At 42.7% G+C, this 26,407-nt stretch overlaps 1 protein-coding gene across 2 annotated transcripts in view; it reads right to left on the minus strand.

Moving 5' to 3' along the window:
• Positions 1–357: 357 nt before the first annotated feature.
• The window catches only part of atp10d (ATPase phospholipid transporting 10D), a 31,516-nt gene continuing 5,466 nt past the window's right edge, over positions 358–26,407 (minus strand). Inside the window, exons 2-23 of one of the 2 annotated variants that reach the window (XM_030443552.1) lie at positions 24,023–24,360; positions 23,355–23,549; positions 18,164–18,368; positions 17,467–17,552; positions 16,568–16,674; positions 14,207–14,338; positions 13,967–14,079; positions 13,060–13,312; positions 12,382–12,596; positions 11,203–11,394; positions 10,109–10,787; positions 9,895–10,001; positions 9,216–9,342; positions 8,934–9,118; positions 8,349–8,649; positions 7,618–7,694; positions 7,314–7,439; positions 5,356–5,556; positions 4,172–4,252; positions 3,881–3,985; positions 3,060–3,247; positions 358–2,964 (exon numbers count right to left, since the gene is read on the minus strand). In XM_030443552.1, the coding sequence (XP_030299412.1) occupies positions 2,772–2,964; positions 3,060–3,247; positions 3,881–3,985; positions 4,172–4,252; positions 5,356–5,556; positions 7,314–7,439; positions 7,618–7,694; positions 8,349–8,649; positions 8,934–9,118; positions 9,216–9,342; positions 9,895–10,001; positions 10,109–10,787; positions 11,203–11,394; positions 12,382–12,596; positions 13,060–13,312; positions 13,967–14,079; positions 14,207–14,338; positions 16,568–16,674; positions 17,467–17,552; positions 18,164–18,368; positions 23,355–23,549; positions 24,023–24,309 (4,155 nt within the window). In that variant the 5' untranslated portion in view covers positions 24,310–24,360 and the 3' untranslated portion in view covers positions 358–2,771. Of the gene's footprint in view, positions 2,965–3,059; positions 3,248–3,880; positions 3,986–4,171; positions 4,253–5,355; positions 5,557–7,313; positions 7,440–7,617; positions 7,695–8,348; positions 8,650–8,933; positions 9,119–9,215; positions 9,343–9,894; positions 10,002–10,108; positions 10,788–11,202; positions 11,395–12,381; positions 12,597–13,059; positions 13,313–13,966; positions 14,080–14,206; positions 14,339–16,567; positions 16,675–17,466; positions 17,553–18,163; positions 18,369–19,920; positions 20,933–23,354; positions 23,550–24,022; positions 24,361–26,407 lie in introns of those variants that run through there. The other variant, XM_030443553.1, reaches the window with a different exon arrangement.

Consider the following 26,407-nt stretch of genomic DNA (forward strand, 5'->3'; position numbering starts at 1 on the left):
AATTGTAAGTGTGGAACACATTTCAATGTTTTGTACAGATGTTAATATAAACCAGGTCATCTCACCACGATTCATCAGCAGATGCTCAGTTGTTCTGGGTCTCCATGACAACAAAGCACATGTATAATAGTTTAATTTAACTTGTGTGTGTGTATAATAATAATAATAATAATAATAATAATAATAATAATAATAAATTATATATATATATATATATATATATATATATATATATATATATATATATATATATATATATATATACATATACATATACATACACACATAAAATGTACAAGATTTGATCATTTAAATTCTCAAGTAATTTCAGCATATAAACTGCACGGACTCTACAGATGTGAACAACTCTGTTTATTGCAATAACAGTTGGATTTACAATCATTAGACAATATGAAAAAGGCTCATCCACGACTGTTGGACCGCACTGCAGTCGTTAAGGCTTCAGTAGAAAAAGAAGAGATCTGAATCACAGTTAAGGCTGAAGGAATATTCGGGAGTTACCAGGTGGGTCATTACTCCACAGGTAAAGGTCACTTCACTTCAGGCTGTTAGTATTCTTGACTGGCCGAGCTGCACTCAGGTTTTCATCACATTCACTCGTCACAGCCAGTGTTTCACTGCCGGGCTGCACCAAGAAGGAGCACATGAAATGAGCTTAGGAATCATATAGAAGTAGTTGATCCACCTTTGTTTTTTTACATTCCATCCTCCTGCATTTTAATTTCATTACTAATCTCAGATTTATTTAAAAATTAATCATAATGTCATTAAATCCAAGATCCACAATAAACACTATAAACACACAACTTATTTGTCTCTTATTAACAGAATCATTTGAATATTATAATTCGATGGCGCTAATGCATGGCCCCGAAGTGCAAGGATCGGAGCGCCCAAACTTTTTTCCCTAAGTGGGCGACAACTGCAAATGAATACATACTGTATTATATAGTGACGATGCAAAATGGTAGAAGGATCCCAAGTTCTGTTCACTGACCCGCTTCCTGCACACATGTCACTCTGCACAGCATGCTCAGACTATGAAAATGATAACGAGAGATTCTAAAATATTTTTTATACCATACAAATAAAAACAAACAAACAAAAAAAAACAATATAAACATCATTATAATTTCAATAAGAAGAAGCTGGTGAACCAAAGTGAATGTTGTGGAGGTTCATCTTTGGGGTGCTCTGCTCTAAATGGTTAGAGTTCAGATTCCCCTGTACAAATAATTTAATAAAATACAATAATAAAACATTTTAATCTTGAACAGGCCTTTGGAAGGGGGTAATGCAATTTGTTGCACATTTTTTTATCTAATATAGATCAGACCAAACACATTTCAGTCTCATTGGCTCATGTGTTTAAAGTATTTTGTATATGAACACAGTGAACTGGAGGATATTACTAACTGGGGGCTCCTGGGTGCAAAAAAATCCTTTAAACCTTGTTTGGATCTGATCCATGTTTCTCCTCCTTAGTGCAGCTCAGCGCAAGAGTTATCGTGCAAATACATCAGTCCAAACTCAGAACAGCTTCAGCCTCTTTGATTTCTAATGTAGTATATCACGTCAGTACGACCGGGTGATTAATCCTCGGCCCTGCTGTGGCGGTCGACAGACAAACAGGCTGCTCGTTGTAACATCGCTGTGAAATTCGTTTTCATCCACAGACTGTAAACATATTTCAGCGCTTGTAGGCGTGCCAGCGTGTTTGTTCATCATCAAGCAGTGTGAACTACTAAAAAAAATTTAAAAAAAATAAAATCAGTCTAGTACATTGCAGTAAACACAAACAAGACCATGAGCCAGACACCTCCAGACAGAACTGCTACGGCTCTAAATGGCTGGAAATAAGAAATCAGATTGTTGCTTCCTGTTCCTGCCTGCCTCCTTCATATTATTACGACTGAAGTACCGCTGAATGAGGGGTTAGCGGACAGAGATAACAGGCAATCTCAACCTCGTCTGCTAGCAGTGTTAGCTCACGCTGTCGTGATGCCGACAGGGCAGAGAAGGTATGCCGGCTCACCACAAGTACGGTGCGTGGAGACGTGCTCCAAGCTTTTGTGCTTTGTGGAGGAAAAGCTTTTCACGGGCTGATGGTGTTTGATGATGCGTTCCGTAAGGTCAGGCTCAGACTACAGGAGGACCGGCTGATTTGACCCTGATAACCTCCCGACAATCAGAAGAGAAGTCTCACACGATAATCTTCACGTCCTTATTCAGGAATCCACGTTCAATATCCTGAAGTATGTGAATGCACCGTTATTTTCAAGTCTTGTAGTATGTGAAGGTTTGAGATTAGAGAGAGAAAAAACGAAAAAAAAAAAAACAGCTGTGAAGATTTCTCATCATGTGCATGATGCAACCTGATTTCACAGTCGGTTAGGATTTCCAAGTCCTTTAAAGTGAGCCCAGCTTAAGTAGAACAAAATCAAACAGTTTTCTTAATAGCAAATCAGTCTCTCCAAGGAGTTCTTTGGCTGTGGACATTTAGCACAATGAGTAGTCTTTCAGCAGCAGAGACTGTGAGTAGCTGGTGAGTGGAACATCCTGTACAAAGAGTCCACACGGTCAGTGACATGCACTGAATCCAGCATCTCAACATCCACAGTCTTTCTGAACTATCAGGTCTTTCCCCGCCGGGTCAGACAGTGATATGACTCTGTCTGGTCTGCTGATCGGAGGGATGCAGCCCTCTGCCTCTGTGTGTGTGTGTGTGTGTGTGTGTGTGTAGAAGGAGGTCAGGAAACCACTGTGTCTATGCTGCGCTCCAGGCCAGGGTTGTCAGCAGACACTGGCAGCCTGTTGACTCTGTGATTCTGGTTCCAGCGCTGCATTCTTTTGCAGTACCTCTCTGAATCAACTTTGTCCATCTGAGCCGTTGTCAGAGCGCTGGCTGGGTTTAAGGTGTTGTGCAGGGCTCGGACCAACAGCCTGCAGAGGACAGCACGCGGGAGAGTGTGAGTTTAGGGTTGAATGTGTGTTGCGTGTGAATGTACATGGTGTATTATGTGTGTGTGTGTGTGTACCTTGGTAACAGGGCCGTCGCAGTAGTGAGAGTGCATATGATGTAGAAGAGAGGCTGGGACATCTGGAGAGTTTCCACCCCCAGAGGGTTGAGGGGGGGGCTGCAGGTCACGCAGAACAAACTGACGAGCAGCACGAAGCCGAAGTAGGAGGCGGCACTGACCGCCAACACCAGCATGTGAATCCACGTCTGCAAGACAACACAGAGGATGAGACTCTACAACGCCACTGGTCACATATGTTCTGATGTCGATATTACAAAGTCAATGCAAAATTGGGTCTCCTGACAGTGTGGCACAAACGAAGCAAATGTGTGAAAGGAACATCGTCTCAGTATCGGTTGCGAGTTGAAAATATTCAACTTTCAGGGGAAAATGTACTGATGTCGCAGGGTTAGTGGGTTAGAGAGCCGTTTACAAATGTGAAGGAAAGCTCAGAGATTACTTTCGAACTTCTGGGATTAAAAAGGTGATTAATCTTCACTCCTGTTTATCAGCCTGACCGCAGCAGTGATCTGTACAGTCGACCGCTGACTGGAGCCGGAGGGGAAATGTACTCAACTTCGTGAACGTAACGCTACAGAGAGGAGAGGGGGAAAGAAGAGAGAGAGAAACAGAGTCTCTTCTGAGTGCAGAGGTCGGTTAGTGACCGGAGTAAAAACCCACCGACACAAACACACCCTCAGGGCCTGGCTGCTCGGGGGCGAGTGAACACTTGTGTGAGTAACACAAAGAAACACAAATGATCCTGCGGACCAACTGAGGCGAATAACACGTTCAGTTAAACACATCGTAACAGCTTTGAGCGCATCAGTGTGTCTGACCAGAGTGTGACTCTCGATGACTTGGTGCAGCAGGATGATGAGGAGAGCTGAGGCATTGATTGGAGAGCCGAAGGACAGATCGCCAACGTCTGATCCTGCCAGCGCCTGAAACACACATCACAACAACCAGACATCAGGATGGGACCACAACTGTACGACCAGCGTTTACTACTGTGCATTATGAAATGGGATGTCATCTGATAAGGTCTAGGCTGTTGGAAAAAAAACAGTTAGCCCTGTGTTCATTCACTAACGGTACATTGTTTGACAGATTTGACAAAGCGTACTTACAAAATAAGGCATGAAGAAGCAGACAAGGCTTTGGTAAAACGCATCCAGGATGTTGATCCAGAACATGGAGGGAACATAAATCTGAGGGGAAAAACATGATTCATCCTTTAGTCATTCTTAACACAGGGTCAACAGACGTGTCGACATTCTTTCTCGTCCATGTTTCCTTTCTTTTCCCACACATGAAGCTAGAAAAGCAGCTTGAGCTGCTGAGCACTTTGGAGAAGATCCTGAAAAGACTGATACAAAAGACTCAAAGTGTTTATCAATTTATTTATATATTTATTTATTTATTTATTTGGTGGACCATGACATTAACATATTGCAATCAGTTTGAGGTCACAACATGGCCTTCACATATTATTACGATATTTTCAGGCTTTATCACTTAGGGTGCCGCTATCACTCTATATCCATCTATCCATCTACCAGGTTACATTCATCTCTGACACGAGTTAATGTACACTTATGTGAAGTGTACATGTACATCAGCGCATGTATTTAGTGTAAACTTGTTGTGTTGTCACATTAAACTGCAGTTCAGTGTTTAACACGTTCATGTTCCTCTGAACAGAGGGTGTACTCATTACAAACAAACAATTTGAACGGACTGCTTCCGACCATGACGGAGCGTGCGTTCTCACTCTGTTATCAGCGTCATCACGATATCACTAAATTCAGTATATCATTACACTTCTGCCATGTTCTAACGATATCTGAACTCTCCGAAGTTCGTTCGTTTTGCGGGAGGGGCTTACTGGGGCCAAATCCAGTTCTACTCATGGGCGAAGGCCAGGGTACACGCTGAACGAGTCGCCAGCTCATTGCAGGACCCTTACTGATGGCAGTGGCTGCCCCACAGGGTGCCAACTGCACAGCAGGAGCAATTCTGGGGCTCAGTATCTTGCTCAAGGATACTTCGGCATGTAGCTCAGTCCCACCCCAGGGGAGCCGGGGATTTGAACCAGCGACCTTCCGATCACTGGTCCACCAGCTCTACCCACTGAGCTGCAGCCGCCCCAAAACTCTCTGAAGTCTCATATCCCAATAACAGTATGATATCAATTGTTGCTCAGCTCAACGGTATAGTATCACAATCCAATATAACAGAAGTAGTATATGTTATATGATAGTATAATAGTGTAAATGGAGGACTGAAAGGTGTGGTGTTGGTGTGGAGTCACCTTGGCGGTCTGTGCAGCCCGGTAGAGCTCAGGCAGCTCCATCAGAGTGTCTGCAGGTACGTCCCGTTCCAGGACGCCGTAGATGATAGGAGGAACGGACGTGAAGAGCAGGTTGAAGAGGATGAGCACCCAGGAGTTGGACATGAGGGCCCCCGAGAAACCACAGAAGAACTGATACCAGAACAGCAGATTCACATACATCTGCAGACACAGAAAAGCAGCGGTGAAGATCTACCAACAGCTGTTAGCGGTCCTGGTGTCCGCCAGTGACCGCAGACTGGCTGACAGCTAAACTGGGTACAGAGCTTTGCTTGAGATGAATGTCTCCTTTGTTTTGTTGATACACATTTCTAACTATAGGGGAAAGGCCTCGTAGGAACAGTTGACCCCAAAAGGTAAAATCCGTCAGGTTAAAGGAGAACTTTGGTCGATTTAAACATGCAGCTTCATTGCTCAAGCTACCCTTGACTTGCCAGTACCGAAGATGCAAACAAATTTGGTCCAACCATTACAGAGCTCCGTGAACGGAGACTTAGCATTGAACGCTAACAGCATGGGGTCAGAACTTTACACTGTGTTTTAAGCGTCTTAACATGCTCCACATCTCACACCAAAAGTTATGCAACATCAGCAGACACCTTAGCACACAGCACTGTAGCGTGTATGACTCAAAATGAATAAAAAAGTAGTTAAAACAGTGTGTTTGTGCAAGGAGCTACTTACCTGTTTGTTGACATCCGTGTGTTCCGGTAGCTAGACCAAACTAGTCAATCCGTCGAGCGTGCGCTTACTCCCTCACTGGCGGAGACGGAAACGTATTCCAGCATTTTCGTACTTATGTTCATAATGTACATGTCCATGTTACAGCCTGTCATGAGCCATGAGCCTTACAATAGCCTGTTAAGCCTGTTAAGTGCACACTCGATGGATATGCTAGTTTGGTCTAGCTACCGGAACACACGGATGTCAACAAACAGGTAAGTAGCTCCTTGCTCAAACACACTATTTTAACTACTTTTTTATTCATTTTGAGTCATACACGCTACAGTGCTGTGTGCTAAGGTGTCTGCTGATGTTGCATAACTTTTGGTGTGAGATGTGGAGCATGTTAAGATGCTTAAAACACAGCGTGAAGTTCTGACCCCATGCTGTTAGCGTTCAATGCTAAGTCTTCGTTCACGGAGCTCTGTAATGGCTGGACCAAATTTGTTCGCGTCTTCGGTACTGGCAAGTCAAGGGTAGCTTGAGCAATGAAGCTGCATGTTTAAATCGACCAAAGTTCTCCTTTAAGAATGTAGTCCACAAAACATTTCTGGAGCTTCGCAGTAAAACTTCAGTGCAGCGTTCTGCTGAACAACTGAAGTCGCTGGAGACTCGTTTCAAAATGAAAAAAAATAAAAAACAAGAACTGGAAAAACAATCACACAATCACACTCTGGGAGCCCTGAGATCCCACATGCACTTGAACATGTTGTTTACACCCTTTTCAAAGCTGAAATCTTCACTGTGGCTCTGACATGGGTGCACAGGCTGGACCACCAATCCAGGATGTAATAACATCTTTTCAAATACATTTTGGACCTCTGGGTTTGAGAGGACCTGTTGTTTTGTTCTTGTATTTTACATTTTAAAACAAGTCCCCATCTACTTCAATTGTTTAGGAGGAAGCGGCAGAGCAGTTTGGCTGTGTTTGATATCTAATCACATGTTTTACACTGTGTTCAGTCATAACAGCCCGCACAGCAGTACATAAACAGCAGAGATCATGTTAGCAGCAAGTGAAGTGGCAGGAAAGTGAATGTGAACAACACGTGACCTTGCGTTGTCTCGCAGTAAGCATTTCATAGAATTACACCGGGTGGTTGGGGGCGATCCCCAGCGTCACAAGACTCTTTAAAACAAGCCGTTTTACAATCATTTCACCCACAGACTCAGTAAAGTCGGCGAAGAGCTCTCACCACATTCTTGTAGAAGAAGTAGAGGATCATGTTTGCGAGGCGAGAGTAACACCAGCGGCCGTGGACCAGCAGCAGCTTACTGAGGTGTTTAAACCTGGAGATGGCAAAGTCACTGGACATGACAGCCTGGGGGAGCGTGGACATGCAACATATTTAGAAAAAGACTCAGACATAAATACTTTAATTATTAAAAAGTGAGGCTTTCACCTCTGTTTGGTTCTCCTGACAAGTAAAACCTACTAATACTAATTCTGCCTACAACAATATCACACTGTAGAAGCTACATGATGTCCATATAGATCACCTGCATGCCCTCCTGACCAGATATCCCGATTCCCACATCAGCCACTTGAATCATGCTCACATCGTTGGCTCCGTCACCTTAAAGAATGTCACACAAAATACTCAACACAAGTTATTAAGGAAGTGTCCAGGCACACAGCAACAGACAGCCAGTGTGAGAGCCCACAACACCCCTGCAGAAGCATAAACACAGATCAGAGCTGTATTTCCTTATACAGGGTTCGTACACATTTTTCAAGGTCAAATTCAAGCACTTTTCAAGCACTTTTAAGGGTAATTTTCAAGATTTTCCAGCACCTTATTGCTGGGGTAAAGTACTTATCTACAGGAATATATATACTCATGATTTTATTCTTCACTTTTTATCACAATCATGTTCATTATATTATGCTGTAAACATCTAAAATTATGTTTCATAATAGCAAAAACTTCAGAAATTAATTATCCGATCTGATCCCAATTTTGTGAAAGACACAGAGTTATAATGTCAAGCACTTTCAAGCACTTAAACAAAAATCCAAGCACTTTTCAGACCTTGAAAACACAACATTGAAATTCAAGCACTTTCAAGGATTTCAAGCACCCGTACGAACCCTGCTTATAGTTCAGCATATTACATGCATACTGTCACACACTCTTTACAAGTGTATGCTAGTTTTGACCTCGACTGTACAAATACATTTTTTCAGAACAAGTAAGATGTGGAAAAACTGTGAATCACTGAGTCCTTACCCACAGCCAGGGTCATGGCACCGAGCTGGTCCCGGACCAGCCGGACCACCTGGCTCTTCTGCAGTGGCGTGGACCTGCAGCAGATCACGGCCTTGCACCTGCAGCTCAGCTCCAGGAAATCGCTCTTCAGCTCCTCCTGCAGGGCCCAGTCCAGCGTGCAGCCGTCTATAACCAGAATAAAGTCGGCCGCGCTGCTCGAGGAGGACTCCGAACGGTTCTCCGCCGCGGACGGCTCCATCAGACGGTCTCCGCCGCGCTGCACTTCCAGTTTTAGCTCCTGAAGTAAAGCTGCACACGCATCCTGATGAAAGAGAAATCCACAACGTTACATACTTTCAAAGTATAAATGCATGAAATCATTTTTTGTTGCGATTTTTCCCATGAAGCAGCTGGGTCAGACAGTCAGACGGAATGTGTTATGAAGTGTACTGATAGATTATCATCCCTCCATACATCACAGTATTCCTATCTGTATGCTGAAGGTTTCTACTGAGGGGTTTGTTCATATATTATTCAACGCCTGGTTCAGAACATTTTATTGCTAATGACAAACTGAATATGGGTTTTTTAAAAATGGCTGCTCACCTTGCTTCCACAGGTGACTGTCAGCAGCTCGTCGCCAGGACGGAGGAGTTTGCAGGCGTAGGCAATGTTGATGGCGGTCTCCTTCTTGTCTCCGGTGAGGACCCACACTTTGATCCCGGCCCTCTGCAGAGCCTCGATGGTCTCTGGGACCTCCTCCTGCAGTCTGTCTAAAATCCCTGTGGTACCTGAACACACACAAGTCACACAGACTTTAAGTCCCACTGCTCCCACATCTCATATGTCAAGTAGTCTGAGCTCAGCTGCAGTGAGCAGCTCTCTCACCCAGCAGGGTGAGGTTGGTCTCCAGTCTCTCAGCTGAGTCCAGCAGCAGCTCCTCTCTGTTCTCTATACTGCTCTCTGCCAGCAGATGTCTCTTCAGCCATACCTCGTACTCCTCCTCCTCCAGAACCTGCTCCACACACACACACACACACACACACACACACACACACAGGGCTGGATTCACTCCTGAGCAAACATGCTCCCACATCACAGTGCAGAAATATAAAGAAGTACAGGCTATAGAGGTCATCAAAGTGCATTTTATTTGTATTAATCTAGTCTTTAAGCCCATGTGTCGCCCTCGCAGACTTGACATGATGACAGTGAACACGTCCTAGTAGATACGACAGAAGTCCGAGAGGACCCGGTCCACATGTTGCGACGGTGGACGTTTGGATTCAGCCAAAGGCACCATCTGTGTTGTTACAGCCACTGTTAGCTGTCAACACTTACCACTGTTTGTACAGCTTCCTACAGCACAATCTCTCCATCTCAACTACAGACAATCAATAACAAATATAAGTAGAGCGTGGATGTGAGACCTGACCACAGCACTGCCAGGTGTAGACTGATGGACTGTGATTGGATCACTCAGAGCAGACAGTAATAGGTGGAGAGGGATGGGTGGGTTTGCTTTAATGTGATGGAAATGTGTTTTCCACGGTATAAACATTTTTACCTTTTTAGCAATGCAGAGTGTGCGGAGTCCTTCTCTGGCGTAGCTGTCTAAATGTTTTTGTGTTTGTTCTCTGACGTGACAGTAGATCTCTGAAGCCTGCTCTGCACCTGAACACAACAGAGGGGTGCACAGAATGACAGTGTTATGGGCGAACATCAGGGTAGTATGCTCCTATGATCTCAGTATTGTCCCCTACATTCCTTCCGCGTATTACCTTTAGATGTCTCGGTTAAGTCCATGATGACAGAGTCGGCTCCCTTGGTGTAAACCACTAACTGCCCTGAAAGCGGGTGGCGCACCACCACTGACATCCTCTTCCTGTTGGAGTCGAAGGGCAGGATGTGGAGCAGCTGGACAGCCAGTGAGCCGATTCCTGGCAGATCCACCAGCAGGCTCTCTGGAGAGCGTCCCCTCAGGGTGCAGCGGTACGCCTGTGCCGCATGGACCAGAGCTGCCTCATCCGGACTCTCCGCCTCATACAGCAGTTCATCGTCAGTGTCGCTTTCACAGTCAACTTCTTTGCTCACGTCCTCCACCTTCTCCCCGAACCCATCCGGGTCTACCTTTGAATCATCAACATCATCCTCTGTCTCCGTCTCCGTCTGTCCAGCACCTCCTCCATCCTCTCTGGACGGTAAGTCCAGTTTACGCCTCAGGGTGGAGGATTCCAGGTTGTTTTCTTGGCCCGTTTCTGACCCGTCTGTGGTGCTGCTGGGGGGAGGGGAGAAGGTGAAGGAGCCAGTCTTCCCTCGAGAAAACAGCCTGCTGGTGAAGCTGCGGGGGCTGCCTCGGAGCTGAGGAGTGGAGAGGGCGGAGAAAGGAGAGAAGCTGAAGCGCTGGAACATCAGCTTGATCTCCTCAAGGGACTTGAGAGGCGTTCTCGCTTCAGGCACCTGCAGGGAGGAGAAAAACAAGAAACACAGAATCATTTCCTGTCAGGGATCTTCTGAGCTGAGCTGCTCAGTAATCATTTTTTCTATTAAAATGTGCCAGCTTCAAGTGAAATTCTTAAATTTAAATGGCATATATAGTCTCTCTCTTTTCTTTTTTAATCTAATCTGATGCTGTTGTGGTTTAGGTGTAACCTCAATATTCTTGGTCTAGTCTCAGTTGAAGGCCATTTATGTATGTCAGCTCTGCTCCATCACCATGACGACTGACAGGAGCATCACACATCTCTGCAACAACCCAGTTCAAATGATGTGAATAACTGAACACGCTGTACAAGGAGAACTATAACCTTGATCAGCTGTGGAGATCCAAGTCCAGCCCTAACTTTAACATACTCGACAGATGTCATCTACTCACAACATGTCGCGGCTGGCTGGGCGACGACACCACCACACTGTTACAGATGGCCAGAGCGAGGAAGAAGTCGGTGATGTAGGTGAGCTCCAGGCTGCATGGAGTCCCAGAGGAACCGTCGCTCAGAGGCTTCACAGGAGAACAAAGCCAGCTCAACTTCCTCACCAGCTCGGGGTCCGGCACCACCTCCTTCGCCTGAACACACAGATGCAGGGACAGCAGAGCTCATCCATCATGGCTGGAGCATGAACACATTGTAGGTTTTGAGGAGGTGTAACTACCCTTTAATCGACTGCCCGTGGAGGGGAAACCAGAGCTCACTGAACATGTTTACAGGCACTCAAAGCAAAAGCCAAAAATGAAAACTCAGTCATCATCTCCTCCCTCCGTGCTCATGTAAGTTTCAGAGTCCACAACGCTGTTCTGCAATGCTGTTTTACTCTGGAGCTCCAGAAATGTCCCGTGGACTACGACACTTTAAATCTGACTTTAAATTATGTAGAGAGGAGATGATGAATGAGTTTGTTTTTTTTAATCATTATTATTGGGTGAAGTAATTATTTAAGTTGAGGGACCAAGAGAAATGTGATCTCATGAGTGAGATGAATAAGGTGTTTAAAGGCTGCTCCTGTGATTTAGTACCGCACCTTCATATAAGGGTCAAAATGTCCTGACTTCAAGTTTGTAGTACAGGTCCAAAAACACTGGTTCTACATTTCCCACAATGCACCTAATAGTGTATTCTTATCAAATTGTCCCTGTCTCATAAACAGACAATTCTTTTCATCTCCACACCTCTAAAGTGTATTTTTTTTTATTTACGGTTTTGCTGATTTCTCTGGAAGGAACACATTCACTCACACAGATTTTAATCTGACAAAAACACAGAAGTGTGTTCAGATTATGGCAGTTTACAGGAAATCAGAAGTGATGAACATCCGTACAACTATGACAATCCAGAAAAAAGTGGAAGAAATGCAAATTGACTGCTGATTATACACCAGAGTCAACGAATGAACAAAACACTTCAGATTTTCACATCCTTTTCATATTTATCTATTCATGTGACTTCCACCCCTGGTTTTTTTAACATTTAAGATGAGCAGAGATAAATTATACGTGTGTGTGTGCGTGCGCGCGTGTGTGTGTGTGTGTGCGTGCATGCGTGCGTGAGAGTCTGACCACGCGGCTGCAGAAGGCGCTGGTTCTGGGCTGGATGTGATTGGACAGTCTGTCCTCGTCCTCCGACTCTGCGGTGAGTGTGTGTAGAGACACGGAGCTGCGGTTGCAGCTGAGGGAGCGACAGCTCAGAGATTTACGACTGCAGCCCGATTTGAGAGTCACAGAGCGACCGGCCGCCTCGGTCTCCTCCGCCTCGTACACCTCCAGCCTCTGAGCTGACACACAGAGCACTCACGTCACTACAGAGTCCGTCACATCGGGTTTGTTAAGTGCACACTAGTACCAGTAAGAATATCACTATCTCTGATGTCCATCACAAACAAACGTACATAAATCCATTTGGATATCACAGAAAAAAAGACTCGCCAGGGAATCATCACGTTACATTCAGCTATCACAGTAATCCAGTGACAGTTGTCTGTACATTCAAATATAGGCAAAAATAAGTTCTAAGAATATTCACTTATTCATGCAACAATATGGCAGCCATGTTTAATTAAAATATGCATCGACCTGCCAACATCTGGCCTGCTCACATTGCAATGGTCAAACCCCCAATGCAGCCCTTCCTTTTCAGTCTGCCCACCACGTTGTCTGTATTTGTTTGTATTAAAAGCCTCAGTGTCACAGCTGGATCTGTGCTCCGATGAAACCCAAAGTCGTGGTATTGATCCTTACCATTTTCTTTATGAGGATATTCCACCCCATATATACTGCAGCGGCGGAACACCATCTTGTTCTCTGTCAGAGTTCCCGTCTTATCAGAGAACAGATACTGGATTTGACCCAGGTCCTCAGTGATGTTGAGGGCCCGGCACTGGATCCTGGAGTCCAGCTGCTCGTTATACAGGGCCAAGTCGTTGTGGATGAAGTAGATCTGGCCCAGCTTCACAATCTCAATGGACACGTAGAGAGAGATGGGGATCAGCACCTGTTGGACAGGAACTGATTACACCTTCTGCGTGACGCATTTATTGACATGAGCAGCGCTTCTGAAACAGTACACCAACCACCTGCTATATATGTAAACAAGACCGAAGAAAAATATATTGAACCAAATTAACTTCTGTGAGGATGCAGTTGGTATGCCACTGCAGGAGCTGGTCATGTGACAAAAAAAGAGGAACCGGGCTCAGCTTTAGCCACAATGCAATGTGTTGGCCAATCAAACATGTGCTAGCACACATTCCTCACAGATCACTCTTACTGTAAGTTTGCTCTGTTTATGTTATTATATATCACTGTGGTAACTTTGAATAGCAAACGTCCGAATCTGTAACATGTACATATGTTGCATTATCTCATCGATACCTGAAGCAACACATCAATGCAAAACCTTTTTTCTTTTTTCTAAACAAGCAGTGTCAGATATGTTTAGTCCAAAGAAAAGTGACAGATAAAATAAAGCAGGCAGTTTGTAACAAAAGTAGGCATTGTTTGAGGGGACACTGTAATCACATTACATTTGTTTGGAACACTGTAATGTACCGAGGGTTCGAAAATTCTTTTCTATTTTTTCTTTCTGACTTTATCGACGGTGACATGTTGAGATTTCTTTCTTGACTGAATATGGTTAACAGTGTACCTGCAGCACAATGATCATAGTCCAGAAGACATAGAATCCAGCAAGGGCAGGAGACGTCTCTGTATCCGTCTCAAAGATCGGGTCTTTGAGGTTCTTCAGCCAGAGGCCGTGACCTGAAAAAACACAGAGACACCAGAGCAGCTCATCACTCTCAGTACCTGATGATTAAAGATGGACATGTTTGAAGCGCTGGTGTTGTGAAGTAAGAGCGGCGGGTGGTCAGTCAGGGTGGATACGCACCTACAGCAGCAGTCAGACACATGATGATGAGCAGCAGCACACACCACAGCACATCGGTGTTGAGACGCTTCTCCAGCTGGCTTCGTTTGTACCTCGGCCCACTGTTGTTCATCATGGCTTTAGTCTCATGACCTGAGTCACACGGCAGTGAAGAGAGCAGCCGACATGCTCAGTTATACAGACCATTATACTGAAGGAGGCACCGCAGGCAAACTTCCTTTCGCAGGGGTTTTACTTGACATGGGCATTAATTATGGTTTCATCTTTCTTGGCAGTTTGTTCAGGTGTGAAAGCTGGCAATCACGTTCAAGTGCAAAACAAACAACCACACAAAGTAGTTCCAGCATTAGGACATGGAAGCCAGGAAATAACGGCCATAAAAAAACTAGAGTGTGTGTGTGTTCGCGGTAATGACGGAACATGTCACCAGTGCAACACTAATGTGTTCCGAATAGTTTTTTTTTGTGACAAAAATGGGGCTCTGTGGCACAGAGGACGAAGACAGCAGGTTGCGATACCCTCACTGTCGGTTTGGATCAGCACATTAGGTTTGATGAGAAAAATACAAATAAAACAGACTTATTGTATCTTGTATATACTATACACATGATTGAATGATAAAGATGATCTTTGTTGGGACTTAGAAGGACTGGCTTAACAAGAAAATATAAAGGGAGCTACACTACTCTACCCAGCATTGAAATATCGGCACACTTTCTGAGGTTATTGCAACTTCAGCCGACTGCTAACCAATTATGCTAATGGAATCAACACGTTCTGTGTGTGGCCTTTAACATAATGATCGTAAGACCACTTGATGAGAGCTACCCTCATGATGCTTCTCTGAAGGTAACGTTAGGCTACCTGCCAGAGCATATCAGTTTGTGTACTAACGTTTTCTATATCAATACATTTGTGCTGGTTTGAGCATACAATATGATATGCATACTATTTATTATTTACAGGTCTGCAGTAAACCCAATATTAATAGGAATAGTTCAACATTTTTTTAAATAGCTTTTGCTCATTATTTCAGAGAGTTAGATAAGAAGATGGATATCAATCTCCAGTCTGTCTGTCAGGCATGGTGCCAGGATTTCAATGTTGGCTGGGCCTCATACTTACTTAGCTATGTTAATAATGGCCTTCTTCTGACAGTTTCCAGTCTCTTATAACAGACACGATTTCATGCTGTGGAACAACAAGTGCATCTGCTCGACTTCACTGTTTAACCCTTTTTCTGAAACGCGATCAAGGCCAAGATGGCTTCTGACTTACCTGTGACCATTTATATTTATAACGACCGGTACAAGAGAGTATATTGCTTACATGATGCGAGCATGAAACATGAGTGCTGTAACAGGACCTGCATACAATTCCGTGTTGGTAGTACTGGTGGATGCCTGCTCCCACTCACCTGACTGGTTCCACTTGTTTTAGCTCTACTCTGAACAGACACAAAGCAGCTGGGGTGTTTTTTTTGGTCACACAGCATTACATAGGGATTCCATAAGTTGAGATAAAGCCTACCATACAGACTCTATAGGGCACTGTGTGGGCGGTGGGATCAAGCTGCTTACATGTGCAATGTGAAGAATGGATGTCCCAAGGAGATAATCTGTGCGTGGTAGAAGCTCTCCTTTGCTAAATACATATTTGATGGGAGGAGGGAGACGAGCGGCAGACGGTACCATTGAACATAGGACGATGGTACAGAAGATTTTTGGGTTCATTGGTGTCGGAGTTCACACATTGTACATAATGATAATCTTTGCACTCGTGGCATTTCATGTATTACATCCATGTTTAGAAAAAAGCATCAGACAAAAACTTATTAAGTGTACCAGACGAGGTCAGAAGATAAAGTCTCACTCAGGCTCACAGATCTCATCTCAAACCGGTCATCCATCTGTGGATACTAAAAAAAAAAACCAACATGCTCCTGCAGTTGTAAGTGTATGTAGAACAAACTGCAGTGTCATCGATCAGCAAGTCATTTTGACCTGCACTGTGATCAGACCAGATCTGCCACGAGTAAATGTTTACAGTCTGACCGTATGCTTATGGTGACTCGAGCTCCCTCTCCCTTCCTCGAATGTTACAGGTTCACAGATCACAGGTTTAAGTATCGTGGCCAGTGCCTCAGCTTCTGTGTGTGTGGAAACTTCACTGTGACAAGGAGTTTAGTAAGGTGTGGCACATCGCACCACTGAGTATGTGTTTGTTCGGATTACAGGACAAACGGATGGTCACTATGAGAGGACACGTTCAGGATTTATGAGAATAAAAAATACACACTTTAAACTGAGAGCCCTGTTATTACTAGAAGTCAGATGTTTATGAGTGATTCAGTGCTCTTACCAGCGTAGATTACGATGCCCACTACAGTCTCAGTGTTGCGGATGGTGCAGCTCCTAAGCAGGAGGTTGTTGTTATGGAGGCCAACACGAACCCCATTGGGGTGCTCCCTGTGGAACAACAAAGACAACTTAAAGTGTGTTTGAGGCAGTGTGATGGTTTAAAGCAGGCCTTACTGCACTACATTTATCACAAACATTTCCTTTAATATACCAAGAACACATTAATGAATAAATAAATACTTGAGCTCTCCATATTTGATGTCTAAAAGGAAATGGACTAGAGTAATTAAAAATGGTTAGCAATCAAGGCTTTTGTAAGTTTCTGTACAGTGTGAGCCTGTGATCATTTCATGGCAACATTTTTATGGCAGCATTATTTTTGTGTTTATCAGTTGATTAACACTTTTCTTGCACAGGCAGGATATGTTAACAATTAACTCTATTGTCTAAAATCACTGTGCAAACTTCACTGGAAATGTAATCATTTCAAATAACCTCAAACATCTTTTCGCATTATGAGTTAAAAAACAAAGTCCCTGTTACCAAAACGGTATATTTGCACTGGTACATTTGCCAGGCTCTGGTAAATGATAAATAGATATCAACACAGCAGACAAACTAGAATTACTGCCTCACAGCTTCATGCCTCTGTGCACCAGTCAAGTTGCTCTTCCCAAGCTATGGCTTAGGAAGAGCCACCTATGGAGGTGCCATATACATGCCGAAACATATGGACATGTTCAGCTAGAGCTTCAATGATCATGCTATAGTGCCCCGCAGGCTACAACGCAAGTCGAGCTCGTGCTTGTGTTGTGTTACTAAAGCTAGTTTTTGTGTTCCATTTGTATCTGCCTACTGGCATGGACCATGTTTCTAGCCTGAGATAAAAAAGAAACTCACATGTAACCTCTGAACCTGCTGAGATCATTGTTGGGGTTCTCACACTCGAGACGACTGTGAAAGTTCTCAAGGGTTATCTCTCCTCCCTGGAACACACACAAGACAAATGCCATCAAACCTGCAGTTAACACACATGTGACGATGCAAACCACAACTGGGACATGACAGGAATTTGTTGCCACTACCTGTTTTTGTCTACACCAACGTCTAGGGCAGTGCCTGTGCATCTAACACTAAGCTGTATTCGGCTTTACTCCACAAGCATGTAAATCACATTTCTTGTATTTGTAACAGTTGATTGTTGAGACTTATTTCAAGTTCATCAGGTAATGATGCTTTGTTTAGGGGGTCAGGCCAGCTACCAACCCAAAGTGTTGGTATTTGTTCTACCACTAATAGGATAGTTGAAAACAGTGTTGCATTATCTGTAAGAATTGCAGTTGAGGAAAAACAGTTTTTGTGATCGAAATTTTAAATAAGCTGCTCGCAGTGAACACGGTCTCTGAGGAGATGGAGACCAGCTTGGCATATAGAGCAAGACTTCAGGGAATGTTTAAAATAAGCATTCTAAATGGAAGCCACATAGTTCTCAGATGTATGCATGATACAAATAGGGTGAGCAGATGCCAGTTTGCTCTGTGGGCCACAAAAGAAGCAAGGACACATCTTATATTCATCAATCTCCTTCATGTGTTACCTGAAATGGAAGGTCCAAAACCACCTGTCTTTGTTTCAGGTTGGTCTCGCCGTCCAGGTTGGCGGTCTCAATATAACAAACCCCACGAGGGTCAGATGAATACAGCAACAGCATGTCAGCAGGGATGATTTCATTGCAGGACAGACGGACGAAGTCTCCGACTCGCACATCCTTCCAGCACTTGTCGATGTAGGCCTTCTGCTTGCTATGGGACGATAAGAGTAGACACAAAATAATTTTTACACAAAATCTTGAGCAAATTACCACAGAAAAACCACTATGTAAAACAAATGGACTCAAATTGGAAACAAATTGGACTCCTTCAGGTGAAAAGAAACAGAATGACTGCAGGAGGTGGACACAAGTCAATCAATGTGAATGTTGAATGTTAGTTTGAACAATATGTTAAGGCTAATACTGCTCAACTATACTGTTGAATCTTTTATCTGGCTTTTGACCACAGAAGCAGTCCCAGTCTTTTTATCTATAATGTTCATGAGGTCTGCATTCCTCTTAAAAATGAACCCACTTATGAGTGGCAGGTATTTTTCACATGTAATGCGATACAACCAGTGGTTAATCATCACACTCACAGTCCAACACCATCTCCACGCAATGACTGAGATACAGCAGGGAAGAACTGATGAATTACCATCAGTGAACAATTATTTACACAGTAAGGTCAGTAGGTAGTCCAAGTCCAACTGCTCCTGTAATCTAAATATAGCACTGACATTATGTGCGTTTTCTTTTTTTTTGTTTGTATGTTTTTACAATTTAAAATTAATACATTCTTGGTAGCATGGACAAACAGCTGCCATGTTAGTTTATTTTCTTTTTTAACTTTCTGAAAATTAGTTTATTTGTTACATTTTATTATTTTAGTGTGTTCAAAGTACATATTTACTTTTTAGACTTTTATTGTACTTTATCATAGCATTCACAAACACACACACACACACACAAAATCGTGTGTATGTCTAAATTAATACATTGTTGAAACAACAGTTTTCAATTTGACTTGCTATTCAACATTTTAACTAAATTGCAGGTGAAATTGTAACTGAATATAGCATCAGTCAAACTGAAATTAATACTTATCTAAGAAACTAAAACTACGGCATTTAAAACAGTCAACAATAAATATGTATGAAGAATCACGGACAGTGGACATAATTCCACACATAAATTTAAAAGTTGTCAGGCAGGGTTTGTCTAATAGAAGTAGGCTACGTCTCAAAAATTCCAAGACGTGACCGACAATCCTTTGTAAAAGGTCATTGACTGACTGGTTGTTGAACTTCCATTTTGTTGTCTTACTGGAAGTCTTGACCTAAGTTTCTTCGAACAGCTACCATTGACCACTTATGGTATAGCACCACAACAGAGTAATGTTCTCCATAACTATTTGCATTTTATTTAACAGAGTTTTTTGCATCTTGAGCTTGAAGGTTTATTGCTGACATTGAAAATTATGGTAAAGGATAAACTCAAGGTCCACTTATCAAATTTCTTCCAAACCTTGATTTTTTTTGGCCATAGGTTTCGTATCCATTTCAATTAATTCAATCACCTTCTATCAATAATATCACTTGTGAAACTACAGCTACGAGAGAAAGCTAAAACAACACTACCTTTCTTGAAACAAACTAAAAAAAGAGATAGGACTTTTTTTTATGTCAAAGGGGAATACAGGTCCATGAGAATAAGACATGTCAGAAGTTGCTGTGGTCACATCAAACTGACTAAAAGCCTACCTGCTGTAAACACGGCAGAGAAGCCTGTTGATCAAATGATCTGACCTAAACCTGCGGTAGTCTTCCCAGATATCCTTGACAGCCGTCACAGACAGTACCAGTATGATAGGCACCACAGCAACCTCTGGCTGAAAGGCCTCCACCACAGGGACGAAGTTGAGCGCGGCAAGGAAGATGAAATAGACATTGGCAAAGCGATGGAGCTGCTCGAACAGATTCTTGGGCAGGAAGGAGAGGACTGAATACTTTGTGGTCCGAATCTTGTTGCTGTTATACAACTTCAGGAGTTGACTCAGTTCCTCATCTTCTGTGGAGGAAGGTATTACAGTCCTCTTCTTCCGCAGGTGCTCCTTGGTGAAACGAAAAGGATACAGACGTTTCGAGCTATACATGAGTCCACTGTTCCAGTGGTTTCAGATCCAACGCCCAGTTCGTCTCCACTTAGAAGCCTTTTGCTACCTGCAACTGTTCTCCAGCTGTACTTTTATTTCCTCTTTCATGATGTCCCCGATTCCAACAGACCAGGCTGATGCGGAAACTGTCTGCCTATCCCTCCTCAGCGAAGGCATAGACATGGCAGTCAATGTGGGAATGGGAGGGATGAGTGGGTGGTTAACTACTTTGGTGACGGAATTCATCGCCACTCCTCTACCTCATGCTGTAAACAAACTCAAGGTTCAAGTTTTACAACGGCCTCGAGAGACTGTGTAATCAGATAAAGGAGAAAGGAGTGACGGAAAGCAGCAACGGGAATTGTGCTGTTATTGATTTCCTGACGATCCTTCGAGATCAGATCAGCGGATGGATTCAAATATAGCCACAAGTCATTAGACAGTATGGTTTTGAGAAACCTTTCAGTCAAAAGAAGTCTTATTACTGTCTATTTAAACATATTGAAATAATGGCTCTTCCAACTTGTAAAGCTACAGACATGATCACAGCAGGACACAGTTATACTGAGGCACAGGAGGTACAAGAGGTAAAGAAATATCAGAACTGGGGAGTAGGCTATATTTCATTGAAAGAAGAGCAAAGAAGAATTTCTTAATGGAACCGTTGATTTCGCTCTGCTCTTGACTAGCTCTGTAAGAGTTTGATTTAACAACTGGCTACGCTGAACTTCGCGCGACTCGGCTTGGAGGTAAGTTGATAATGAACTATCATTTTGGGGTGAACCTTTTCTTAAACCAAATGAGAATCCCAAAGACAACAATACAAAATATTCATTATTAGGTTGCAACAAATATTATAGAGAAACACCTGAAAGCTATTATAAGGTAATCGTTTACAGATAATATCAGTGTGAACATTCTGTGACACTGGAGGTACAATCACTAAAAATGTTAATGTTGACTCCAAGATGAAAAGAGTGAATTAATCATTTGAGAATAAGTCTAAAAAGACCTCTGTTCAAAACTAGATATGGGTTGGTGCAATATTTAGGTTAACAAAGTGTGTGATAGGTGAGCACTGTTTCCTGTTTACTGACTGTTTATCGTAAAGGTCAAAGTGTCAAAAGTTTAAACTAACCATGACCACAGCCAAACCTTAAAGGAGAACTTCGGTCGATTTAAACATGCAGCTTCATTGCTCAAGCTACCCTTGACTTGTGAGTACCGAAGACGCGAACAAATTTGGTCCAGCCATTACAGAGCTCCGTGAGTGGAGATGTAGCATTGAACGCTAACTGCATGGGGTCAGAACTTCACGCTGTGTTTTAAGCATCTTAACATGCTCCACATCTCACACCAAAAGTTATGCAACATCAGCAGACACCTTAGCACACAGCACTGTAGCATGTATGACTCAAAATTAATAAAATAGTAGTTAAAATAGTGTGTTTGTGCAAGGAGCTACTTACCTGTTTGTTGACATCCGCGTCTTCCGGTAGCTAGACCAAACTAGCGTATCCACCGAGTGTGCACTTAACAGGCTTAACAGGCTATTGTAAGGCTCATGGCTCATGACAGGTTGTAACATGGACATGAACATTATGAACAGAAACACGAAAATGCTGGAATACGTTTCCGTCTCCGCCAGTGAGGGAGTAAGTGCACGCTCGACGGATTGACTAGTATATATATATATATATATATATATATATATATATATATATCTATATCTATATATATATATCTATATCTATATCTATATCTATATATCTATATATGTATATGTATATGTATATATATATGTATGTGTATGTATGTATGTATGTGTATGTATGTATGTATGTATGTATGTATGTATGTATGTATGTATATATATATATATATATATATATATATATATATATATATATATATATATATATATATATATATATATATATATATATATATATATATATATATATATATATATATATATATATATATATATTAAAGAAAGTGAAGGTGGCTGCATCCAAAATAATAAAGCTAGAAGTTTGGTTCACGGCATAACCGAAACGGCATAACTGAAATTCCCATCTCAAACACTAACACAACCAGTGCTTGTTTGCTGTCTGAATGAATGAGACACAAGCTATAGCAGTCTTGAGGCTCATGCCCGACTGGTCAGCTCTGTGAACCTGGGTGGCAGGCCTTATGGACCTATAATTACTTACTGTGCTGATAAGTAGTTAGACAGTTTCAGATTTCAGCCAGAGTATTTTTACACTCTTTACTTTTACGCTTTGTCCTAGAGTTCTCAACGGGTCGGCCCAGCCCGACAAACCCGCAGGTTCGGGCCGAAAAAATACGCAAATGAGCCGGGTCGGGTAGGGCCTCGGGCTTCCTTTTTTATAAAACACATTTCATAAAACACATTTCTTGCAGGTTGTAAATTATATATTGTTAGTTCTGTGAATCAAGTCTGGCTGCCTGCTTCATGGGGAGGGGCAGATGCAGACCTGACGCCGCTGCGTAAAGTTACGATAACAAGTGTATGAGGAAAACAATGCAGGCGCGCGGGGGGTCGGGTTCAGGCAGACAATTCATGCTGGTGTGTCGGGCTGCGTCGGGTTCGGGCTTAAAAACCCGCGGGCCGGGTCGGGTCGTAATTTTCAGGCCCGTTGAGAACTCTACTTTGTCCTGTAGCAATCACCTGAACACCACAAGAGATCATCCCTTTTGTTTAGAGTCACATGTTTCAGTATAAGGACAGATTACTACAACTCAAATCAATTCATTTTATTTCATTTTTTATTTCTGGAGGTTAAAGACCTTCACCATCTATGATACATAAGTACATAGGCATCAAAACTAATTTAATTTTGTGTAATACCATTTGAAAGGTGTTATATCAGAAAACTGAAGAGGTCAGTTCATAACAAACATGTATAAAGTGATGCAGTAGCTGCAGGCCTGAGTTTGACAGGTAGGTCAAACACCTGTGAACAATTCACAGCAGATAACTGGAACTGGCCGTAAAGCTCATAGAGGTTGACTCACCCACAGAACACTTGCACTACATTGTTGTTGACCTTCTTGTCGGACAAGTAGCGCCTGTAGTCTTCTAGGGCATCTTTGATGGCGATGACAATGAGAACCACCAGCAGAGGAATCATGGTTATTTCCTTCTGAAAGGCCTCGACAACTGGCACCCAATTTAGCAACGCCAGGAACAAGAAATAGAGGTTGGCAGCCCTACAAAGCCCAGTGCAGCAAATTAGTATGTAGAAACTACAAATGTATAAAAGAGCAAAAAGTGCTACCAGACCATTTCCAATGCTGCTAGACCTGGAACAACATATTTCATTTTGCTCAAGGAACATCATTGCAACTGACCAATCACAAATGACTCCAAATGAGACTGTCACAGAAGATGTAAGTGACGGTCCTTTCAGCAATATGTTATCATGATGTTCCATGAACAACACAAACAAAAGTCAAAAATCTAGGACATCAATACAGTGTGATAGGTCAGTTTTAATGATGGTCTTGGAACAACAATTATTATGATGTTCTAGGAACAACACATCCAGATAGAGTACCATTATCATTATTATTACCATTATCAGAAAGGCCGGTTTTCATTAGCAAATCCTAACCCCCCGACCCCAAAAATGTCAATATTTCATACATTTCTGTAGTGGTGCTTGCACAAGTAGAAATCTGACCTGTGGAACTGCTGGAACAGGTTCATGGGGATGAAAGTCAACAAGCTGTACTTGGTAGTGCGGATGGCGTTCCCCTTATAACCTTTGGAGAAAGCTTCATACTCCTGTTGGTGGGGCCCATTGCGGGCAAACACCCTTCTCCGCTTCCCACTGACTCTCTGCGGGGAGCTGTGGGCATCCTGGGTGCTTTTGGTCGGCAGGCCATTGGGGGTAGAGTACCAGCCTCGCTCTGAGTCTCTTGCCAGCAGCTGCCGACAGCGATGCTGCACCCAGTGGAGCCGCTCCATCGATGCAGCAGAGGCTCTAGCTGAGCTGTGAGAGTTCACATCATCTTCATCCTGCAGAGAGATAAACCACAAAGTTATATTTTTCATTAGGTTCTTCTTATCCAGGCTGTCTGCAAGTTTAAAGGGTCAGTCTGGTGTTATTCTGCATGTTTCTACTTGTCAACAAACCGGTTCTGCAGTACCCACACAGTTCAGTTCTGCCTTTTTAGTTCCCTGTAAAATAGCGCTTTTAATTAACATTTGGAAAATCCATTTTTGACATTTGTGAGTTGATTCTGGATCACAGGAAATCAGATCCTAGATTCCTATGTGAATCTAGAATCTTGTTAGAAGGACTTTCATTGTTGGCTTTGGTCTTCACATGGGATCTGATGACGATGACGTGATGTGTAATATTAACATAATTTTCATTCAAATTGAATGGAAAGCCGCATTGAAACAATCATGTATAACAATGTTCATCACTTTCCTACTCTGAGTTAGTCCCCCCAGGAATCCGCGATTCCGTGATCGTGGAAATTAACGCAGATTTCTCAGCCGTCCGCGGATTAAAAGACCTTCTGCGGAATATCAGATTTTGCATGTAGTTTTAATCCCGGCCGCTAGATGTCGCTAGATAGACTGGGCTCTAGACTCACAGTAGAAGTACACTACCCACTGCATCCGGCGGACGCGGGAAACGTTTACAAAAGAAAAAACTGTTTATAATTTGGACTTGATTGCACATTTTATATCAGCATTTCATTGTTGTAGCTGAATGTTTACATTTACTATCTGCAGAATGCAGTAGGCACTTTCTGTTCCTAAACCTTCACCCATACTTTGGTGAAAAGTTTTGCACTTTTTATGTTGCAAATAAATCTGCCCAACAGGGACAAAGAAAATGTTGATGTTGATTATTTTAAAACCAGTAATAATAGGTTCCACAATGTTTTAAAGTGTTCTGGTATTGCAATTATCTAATTTCATAAGAGAATATTTAATTCATTATTACATTAAAAAGGTATGTTTGCGGAATTTTTAACTTTCTCTCTCTAATTGCTCTCCACGGAATTTAAACTTTTTCTCTGCAGATTCCTGGGGGGACTATCTGAGTGTACATGACTACACTGAATACAAACAGATGCATTGGGATATGAACCAGGGAACGTATAGGCTAATCATTAACTTTCTAAGCGATAATGTATCCTGTATCAGAACATTTACATTGTTATCTTTTATCAGTTTAAAGGGATAGTTCCCCAGTCTGTGGCAGACATGCCTACTAAAGTTAGCATGCTAACCAGCTAGTCTGGGCCTATCATGGACCAACATTCCTGTGCTAGTAGTGTAAACACAAGCTACCAGTCTGAACCACTACCTGCATGACTAACTGAGCTACTGAGCCACCTAAATGTAGCTACCGTCAGTCGCAGTTAGCAGTTAATCTGGTGATTTGCTGCCACCTATTTAGTCTGAACTGGACAGGTGAACAATTCTTATATATTGCACCTTTTACCATATAACAGGAGTGGGAAGAAGTTATAAATGTTGGGTTGTACGGTAAAAAAAAAATGGAATCCTAAGCTTTGTAAATAAATGATCATGACCGCACAGTCTGAGTGTGAAAGAAACTGAAATGCTTTCCAATGACTCATTGTGCATTATCAGTGTCCTGATAATCACGCCCTCTTTACAGCAGAGGAATGCAGCCTATGTATGCACAATATGAAACAGCTAATAGACTAATGTATGAGCAGAAGAAACAGCAGGTCACCTTGCCTGCTTTTCTGACACATTTCAGGTCATTTGGATAATTCCTTCAGGAACTGTACCAACAGGACATGTGAGTGACACACAGTCTACAGCAGCTGGCCTGACAGAGATATCTGCCCCAACATGCTTTATTCTAATGCACAGTCTAACATTACACACAGAGAAAAGCAGGTACACCACATGCTGGTTCCTTTTTACACTGATTTGGTCATCTCAAAGTGAAAACCCAACTTACATTTACAAAAGCAACCAGTCTTGTTGTGATCGGGGCCTAAGTCTCTTCACACTGCAGTCAGACCAGGACTAAAAACATTCTTAGAATGTTTATTCATTCTTTGACCAC

Source organism: Sparus aurata, chromosome 16 (genome assembly GCF_900880675.1).
Source record: "Sparus aurata chromosome 16, fSpaAur1.1, whole genome shotgun sequence".
In the NCBI taxonomy this organism is placed as follows: domain Eukaryota; kingdom Metazoa; phylum Chordata; class Actinopteri; order Spariformes; family Sparidae; genus Sparus; species Sparus aurata.